Below are 8,742 nucleotides of genomic sequence, written 5' to 3'. Positions count from 1 at the left end.
ATATATATATATTCAGATCGAGAGAAAACCAAATTGTTTTGTGTGTATTTAGGATGATGATGCTTATCCCAATTGTGCCACTTGAAAGCAAAACAACCAGAATTGTGTCACTTGCAGCGTAAATCCAGCCGTAGTCATTCCGCTTCCTCATGTTGTCATTGACGTTTTTCAGGAGTTTTTTTTTTTTTTTTTTTTTGATAGCAGCAACAGGCCTCTCTTGACACACACTCCAAATACAAACACACAAAAATGAATGACGGTTGTATTACACTGCCGGGATTAAAAATGGCAGACACAGTTCAGGAGCGGAACCATTCGTGTGTGTGTGTGTGTGTGTGTGTGTGTGTGTGTGTGTGTGTGTGTGTATAATATATATATTTTTTACGCTAAGTCATAATATTTTATTATGTGCTGCTCGGCGGGTGTAGGTCTATAAAAGCAACTTATAGCTTATTTCAAGAGTGTTTTCTGGCTCTCTCCTACTTATACTTGCCCTCATTTTCTCAACTCTTGTTTTAACCCTAAACTCACCTCAAGTGTAACTCCAATGGATGGAACCCATTCGTACTGACCCGTAGTAAAAAGCCTGACTGACGTATTGCATATCAGAGAAGTTACCCGCAAAACTGCAGGATCAAGTAACTCTTCTTACTATGCCCAGGGGGAGCATCAAAACGCTTTTTCCTGTAAGAAAGGATGCCGAGTGAAGGGATGAATTTGTTGAGCCAGTCCGTACATCGTGTTTTAAGTAGCTGTCATAGAAAGGGTTGTAATCCCAAATCTAAGTCAAACTAAAAGAAATACAAATACTCACCAGAAAGCATTGGCATAGCTATAGTCACCCAGTCGCATTTGTATGCGTTAACTGTCGTAGACAAGTGGAGACAAGCGTGAACCACTCTGTGCGCTGTCATTTAGGCACGTCAAGGAAGCTGCAAACATACTCAGAACATAACAAGCCGCCAACACGAGAGCAACTTTTAACAACAACTGACCAAATAGTATGTTGACGCCAATACAATCCCTTGAGGAAGCTTTTATTTTGAAGTTGCCCCGCATGCTGGTATTAGCCTATTGATCTGCTGTTACCCACCGCCCAATTTACCGGGGAACAGTCGAATAAGGGGACTTATTTTTCACTACTTAAAGACTGTATGTTAGTAGCTACTAAAATACTCAAGAATGACTGTATACATAATTTTATGTGAGTGTTTGACTTTTGAGCCAGTTAAATTTTACAATCTGTGGGGCGTACAGCTTTGCGTATTTGGATATGAATGTTGTCTATCTACTCTGATGGACTAAAAGACATGTTTGTGGCGAGGCGAAATGAAACTAATTGAAGTTTTCTCTCCGTCAGCGCAAAGCCGCGACAAGCACATGACCGACGGTCAAATCGAGTTACGTCGATTTTGCCCGTCGTTAGCATTTATCCGGCACTAAAATGTGCTGTTGTTGTTTGGACACAAAATGTGCGTTGTCGCGAGTTAAGCCACGTGACGAACAGTAGACGCGACATACAAGAAACAGTTTTTCACAGGTGTCTTGTGGTTCTACTTTGCATGATTCTTCTCGCCCGTTTTGAGTGTGCGCAAATCAACAGTGACATTCCAGTTTGTCAAAGTGAAGTAAAAACCTCCCCACCCTATGTGCCGTCCGCAGAGATGAAAACGAGACGCTGCGGCAAGAAGGTTTAAACTGGTGAGGAACGCCCCCCCACTCCTCCTCCTCCTCCTCCTCCTCCTCTTCTTCCACTTCTTCCTCTTTTTCCCATCACCACCGTCACAGCACATTTCTGTTTGCAGCAAATGAACTAATCAAATTAGATCCCGAACAGAGCGGAGAATCCTCCTTCCTCCTACCCCCCCCCGCCCCACCACCACCAATCCCCCGCTGATTCTCCCCACTCTCGATGTGTGAGACGCAGATGTAGCGCTCCCTCAGTGCTGACCCTCATCCATTGTTGTTAGCCAGGCAACTCGGTCCCCGTCAGGAATTCGAAATTAGGTCGCCGCGTTGCATCGGGAAACAACATCTCCAGACTCGCGGCCGCTCTTGTCTCGCAAGCATCCGTGGTGGTTGTTTTATTTGTGTAGATAACAAAATGATGGACACTCACCGCACACTTTGTTCGGCGCAGAGGCGGATGAGATGCCGTTAAAAGCCCGATTCACATTGAAATCCTACAAAATTGCAGCATTGGAGCTGAAGACTCAGAAACCTTTCAAAACTGTGGTGTGAAAAAAGTATTTGCGTTAACAGAAGATCTGGGCCTTTGCAAAAAATGAAAACTGCACCGAGACCACTTTTTTTCAAAGTGAGGATTAGTATTAACGTTCGACTACTCACCGGTGTGGGAATCCAACATCGTTCGAAAACAACTTTTCTTTCACATCACCTTTGGAATAGCAACATGTCATATTACATGACACACTAACAGAATGAATACCATATGACAAACAATTCATGAAAATAAATAAATATCAATTCAAAAGTACAGCTGAAAAATATACCAACTATCATGATAATGACCGACTTCCAAAAAATTAGATATTATGAAATCATATTTCTTATTGTAAGATACTGTGAAATTACGCAGCGTGAACATTAACACTGATCTTGAATACGGAAAATGATAAAAAAAGTACAGTGGATGCCCCCGCTATTCGTGGGGATAGGGACCGGCCCGGCCCGGCCCGGCCTGTAAATTGCGAAAGCCTGTTTATAACGGAAATGCATTGAGTAGGGGAAAAATTAAATCTTAAAAAAAAAACATTTAAATCTTAAAATCTTTAAAAAAAACAAAACAAACAGTTAAACCTCTGATATACTCCCACCCCCCCAAAAAATGCAAAACGGGTTAATTAAAAAGAAAAATAACATGGAAACGAAGCAAAATACAACAAAACAGATGCAGTTAGCTAACAACACAGGTTCAGCTGCACAACACTGTAAATGTACAGAAATTCGTGACAGTGTTTATGTCCGTCCGGCGGTATGGTATCGTTGCACATAGTATCGGAGTTTTACGAGAACTCACACTGCACAAATATATCCACTGAAGCAAGAGCACCTACTCTGTCAAAGTGTAGAACAGAGACTTAACTTCTACCATCATGTTGTATTGAAAGCAATTGTCACGGGGTGTCTGTCTCCATGTGAAAGCGGAATCCCGCTTCGCTGGATTTTGCGCACAAGGCACAGGTTGATAAATCCGCTGCTACTTTTTTTTTTTTTTTAATGAATGGAAGACAGTTAGTCATGCTGTATGAGAAAATAGGTCATGATGTTACCAGACCCTTCACGCTTTGTTGCGTGGTTGAAAATGGTTTCACTGCCGCGTCTTAATTAACGGACTACCTGAGGGAAAGATGCCCAGACAAGAGACAGTTGTCTCATTAGCCGGCAGCTTCGGATGCCAGCAGACGGCTCGCTCCCTCGTCACCGTTGTTTTACGGAGAGGTAAAACGGCGTGGGGTACTCCCCCTGCGGGCCGCACCTGTGCAGCGGAGAGGGTTGTTGGAGCTCCAGGTGGAAATTTAGGACGACATGTAGCAAGCCCGCCGTAGGCTCCCGCCATTAGAAAAGACATTGTCAAAGATAACAGCCCAGAACAGTTGCTAACAGTCTCGGGTATGAGGTGAATGCGGGGGGGAGATATACTGTATTGTCGTGTGTGGGAAAAAAAAAACCAAGCGTGTGTGCATGTTTTGTTTCTCCGAAGGAAAATGGACGGGCCCCGAACACCGCGAGATGAAAGGAGGAGAGCGCAGCATAATGAAGGTGGGTAATTAGCCGTGATTGCGGCCTTTTCACTTGCCTGACAGGGCAACACAATGCAGGCTCTGTGTCGAAATGGATGTGCGCCTTGACAGAGCTATTCTCAAGGTGGCCTCTAGAGGCTGTTGCGGAGCTGTCATAGCTCGGCAACACAAGGGAGAAACCCCCCCCTAAAAAAAAAACTCTTCCTGCTTTTTTAGTTGAGAGGCGGCGAAGGGACAAAATCAACAACTGGATTGTGACGCTCTCCAAAATCATCCCTGACTGCAACATGGACAGCACCAAAACTGGAGCAGTAAGTTGTGGTTTTCATCCGCTCAATGGCCACTTTCCTGTTGAAGCCTCACATAAAGAATTCCTCAATTTCAAACTGGGAACAGCATGATGAACAGGACTGGACAAATGCCAATTCAGATTGAACCAGCAAGTCTATTAAAGAGGAATAAAACGCAAAAAGGGTCTTTCCAAGAACATGTTCTATGTGTCCGCACTAGTCTAAACGAGAAAGTGACACAGTCATCAATTTTTACTCCTGTCGCATCCCTCTCCCACAGAAAAAAATCCCACACCATCCCTTCCCAGACCATAGTTTAAAAAAAAACTAAAAAAAAACATGTCCCTTCCCGTCCCATTTAGATTGTGAGAGCTCCTAAATTTGGTCAGATTATTAAAAAAAAAAAAAAAACAGCTCTTTCAAAATATAAAAAGTTTGTCCTTAATCCTACAGAAACATCTCAACCAGGGTTAGGGAATCTTTACAAAAAAAAGAAAGAAGTGACTGTTTTGAAGCTCCCATTTGCAGCGGCCCTCTTGTGCTTCCAGAGTAAAGGTGGCATCCTGTCCAAAGCATGCGACTACATCCGTGAGCTGAGGCAGGGCAACCAGCGGCTGCAGGAGAGCCTGAAGGAGGTGGAGAGGATCCAGGTGGACAATGAGCTGTGCAGGCAGCAGGTAGGCCAACGTCGGCCAGGAAACGCCTTTTGGAGACCCTTTTCTCTAATTACTCCCCAAATGTAATCTTTGGAACTAGTTACTCTCACACACACACACACACACACACACACACACACACACACACACACACACACACACACACACACAAAACCACCCATTCACTGATTGCTGAACGGTTAAGTCCTCCTGATATACTTTGCCATTCATCCAGCGGCTATCTTCTTCAACCGGGGCCATTGCAAGGTCAAATGCATCATAATAATAGTTTTGATTTTGATGGAGTAAATCGTGAACGCCTCTCAACACGGATTCTGCGTCTGACATGAGTCCAGCTTGGTTAGTATTCCGCCGAGTTGGTGTGCAGATGAAACAAGTTAAATAGACACGACTCCTTCAAGTCTCCCTCTGCTGAGGGTAAACTCCAGCAGCTCCCTCCGTGTGCATCTTCATTTCTTCTCCGAGTGGATCCCAGAGTGGTTTCGGCGGTTAGCTGCACAATCGCAACCTTCCGAGCCATCAAAGGGCTAGCTACTACCTGCGAGAGGCGGCGGGATGAAAACAAGACAGGCAGCCAACTTGCATGCTGATCTCCTTCTCCCTTGACTATTGAGACACCCCCCCCCCCCCCCATCTCACAGAAAGCTTAACGTGATCTCTTGGGCGCCTCCTTGAAGTGGGAGTAGGGTGGGGGGGGTGCAGGGGGGGCAGGAGGTGAGTTGGCAGCCAGCGGAGTTGATGCACTGCATCTTTAGCTTAATCCCGTTGGTTATGATCTTGACTTTTGTGGCCCGCTGTGTTCTAATCTCGGTTGACGTGATTGGGAAAAAGGTGTCAGGAATGCATTTCAATAAAAGGTGCCGGCAAGCGGGTTTGCTTTAACCAAATTAATATAACGGGAATTCACTCGAAACTCCCCTCAATATCGCTCCTTTCAATAAATGATATGTGAGCACAAACTGCTTCGCAACATTTACCGACCGAGCGTGGAACAATACTCGCTGGCATATATCGTTTGCGCTCAGCAAAACATCAAAATATTACCAAAGCTTTTAGCTGCGACATTCATCTTTGTCCTTTGCGTTTTCGACTGCACAGAAGCGTTTTCATAACGAAGCCACAACCTCAGCCGAGCTGCAGCGTTGCGCAAACATTAGCAGCAAATATTCTCCATAACTTCTTCAAATAACCTGGGCTAAACTCTTCGCTGACATACAAAGAGCTTAGATTCTCAGTCAGGAGACACACATATACCGTCCTTGACACCAAAAGCTACTTTCTTACATCTGCTGGCATCATAGCGTAGCAGTCTATCCCAGCTGTCTTCGGGCAGTCGGTGGGGGATACCCTGAACGCGTCGGCAGCCAATCGCAGGGCATACACAGACAACCATCCGTGTTCACAATCACACCTAGGCACAATTTAGAGTGTTCAGTCAGCCTGCCGTGCATGTTTTTGGAATGTGGGAGGCAAGTGGAGCACCCGGAGAAAACCCACGCAGGCACAGTGAGAACAAGCAAACTCCACATAGGAAGGCCGGAGCCGGAATCAAACCCTGCACCTCTGCACTGTGAGGTGAAGGTGCTGACCAGTCGCACACCGTGCCACCCTCACTCTATTATATTGCACTTAATGAAAAAAACAAACACCATCTAGTAATGACACAAATAGAATTAAAATGATTGAATGCATTTTTGTCACGCTGCATCAATGAAATGGCGCTGCTATGTGCCAGCCTTGGTCACCTGGGGCAGAAAGACACATGCTGTTCATGGAGTGATTTTTATTAATCCCACTCTGCCTCTTTGCAGCAGCCAATCATTGCATAATAATGTCACAACTACTCTCTGAGCTCATCAGTACGACACTCATTTTGCCATTCTACGGAGAGGATAAAGAGTAGATGAATACGAGTACTTTTATATTGTCTGCCAACACGTTGCTGAACCATTTGTGTTCAATCTGTTGCTGAAAAGCGACATAGATGCTAATTAACGTTAGCATTAAGCTAGTGTGGCCTTTTTTTAGGCAGCTGTTTAGCTGTTTTTCTTCTCCAAAGATTCACATTCCGTAACCCAAAGCTGTACCGGCAATAGCGCACCCCGCAGTAGAGGGTTACGTAAGATCGGATAAAGTCGCTCTGAACTGAATTTTTCTTCTTCTTCGAAGATTGAGGAACTGAAGAACGAGAACGCCTCGCTGAGAGCGCAGCTCCGGCAGCACGGCATCGAGATGGTGGGGGAGACGTCGCCGCAGTAGTGATGAAGGAGCCGCCGCCACTGCGCCACTTTCGGAAAACAAAGCAAGGACTTGTGAAGAATCACATGGAGCCAACCCGCCTCCTAAAAGCCTCACTTGGGCCGCGCTCGACTCTTCCTTCGTGGAGGCGTCCGCACCCTCCCGCGGAACTACGCCTCGCTCAAGGACGATAACATTTAATTTCATTACGTCTGCCCTCTCCTCCCCACAACCTACCCGGATGATGATCATCATTATCGTTACTTTGGACTATTACTTGCCGCTTTCTGACTTCTTAAATAATGTTTTCTTTTAGCTGCTCTAATTTATGAGTCTCCTTGCTGACAGACTGTGGAACAGAGCGCAGTCATACGGGCGAGACTCCAAAAGAGCCAACCTCAGTCAGTCGCTAGCTTTGGCGCAAGTCTATTTTTTGGCGGCAGGGGCATCCAGTGCGCATTTGTGATACTCGACCAGGGGCAGGATGGGATTACTTGAAATGTTGGGCATTTTGCAGAAAAGTCCCACTGTGGCCGACACACTAAGAAAATGAGACGTAAGCATAGGAAGTGTGCCGACGGCGGCCCCTCCCCCCGCCTACCATGTCTCTAAAGACTTGCAAGCCATCTCGCCTTCATTCAGAAGTTAACTAATGTTTAATTTTTTATTTTTTTACCCGTGTGATTGAAAATAACAGCATGTCGATGAGATTTTTTTTTTTGGAAACATCTTTACTGATCTCTTCTCATCACTCCGTAAGGCCCCTGAGCCCACGCTGGAATGATGGATGCTTTCTGCCGCAGCAGAATGTGAAGTCGAGGCAAATAATGCAAATGCACAGACATGGGCTAATTTGCTAATCATCAAAAGGTCATATCGTGGCAGATTCTCCATCCCGCATCTCCTTCCCATCAACATCTTCTTTTGAAATGGTAAATGAAGAAGACAAACCCAATCCGCCCCTCTCTGTAGCAGCCTCAATGTCTCTCAGGTTAGATTGCAAGACATCTTTTCTATCTACAAATGGTCACAAATAAACTAGCTATGATCCTCAACGTGGCTTGGTTGTCACTTAGCCACACCCCCGTGGAATTGCAGACCAGCCAGTCGGAGCTCTCACGCTCTCCTGGTGACATTCATCCTTTGGAGGTTGGGAATCAAAACGTGGACTCTGCATAAATCCATCCAACCATCGGCATCGCCATTTTGAATCTTTCGCACACTGTTGTCCATTCAAAATACATACGTGTGTGTGTGTGTGTGTGTGTGTGTGTGTGTGTGTGTATATATATATATATATATATATACTGTATATTTATATATATTTTTTCCCCAAAGCCCTAAAGGAACAAAGATAAATGCAGGATGTGGAGAAAGTTATGTCTTCAAAGCCACTTGCTTCCCTCAGACACCACCAAGGCACACCAAGGTACGGAATGTTATGGATTAGGGCCCGGCTGTACCTGTACATGATTTCACAGCCTGGTGTCTTTTTTTTCCTCCCAAACTTTCACAAGATTTTTTTTTTCTTCTCTTGATTTTGAAATCCTTCCTCCTCGTCGGGCAGTTTACGGGAACTTTTGCATTTTTGGAAGTGACACATACGATGTGGAATTTCCACAGTGCAGAAGACCTGACCTGTGATGCAATCGGCATGTTTCCCCCCCCCTCCCCCCTCACTTAATCTTGATGGGAATTGCTGTCATCTGAAATTCCTCTTCTCTCCACACTTCCCCCTGCAGACATGGATTCCCCCCATCCCCCCCCCCCCAT

The 8,742-nt window shown here is 45.3% G+C and overlaps 1 protein-coding gene across 3 annotated transcripts in view; it reads left to right on the top strand.

The window, feature by feature from the left end:
* usf2l (upstream transcription factor 2, c-fos interacting-like) overlaps window positions 1-8,024 on the top strand; it is a 15,859-nt gene extending 7,835 nt beyond the window's left edge. For 2 of the 3 annotated variants that reach the window (XM_019869080.1, XM_019869082.1), the window contains 5 exons: window positions 1,663-1,701; window positions 3,725-3,783; window positions 3,981-4,075; window positions 4,603-4,731; window positions 6,901-8,024. In XM_019869080.1, the coding sequence (XP_019724639.1) occupies window positions 1,663-1,701; window positions 3,725-3,783; window positions 3,981-4,075; window positions 4,603-4,731; window positions 6,901-6,990 (412 nt within the window). In that variant the 3' untranslated portion in view covers window positions 6,991-8,024. The remainder of the gene's footprint in view (window positions 1-1,662; window positions 1,702-3,724; window positions 3,784-3,980; window positions 4,076-4,602; window positions 4,732-6,900) is intronic. The other variant, XM_019869081.1, reaches the window with a different exon arrangement.
* The last annotated feature ends 718 nt before the right edge of the window (window positions 8,025-8,742 follow it).

Source organism: Hippocampus comes, unplaced genomic scaffold (genome assembly GCF_001891065.2).
Source record: "Hippocampus comes isolate QL1 unplaced genomic scaffold, H_comes_QL1_v1.1 scaffold67, whole genome shotgun sequence".
In the NCBI taxonomy this organism is placed as follows: domain Eukaryota; kingdom Metazoa; phylum Chordata; class Actinopteri; order Syngnathiformes; family Syngnathidae; genus Hippocampus; species Hippocampus comes.
The sequence above is the reverse complement of the archived record's forward strand: the minus strand, read 5'-3'. Positions and strand labels throughout refer to the sequence as shown.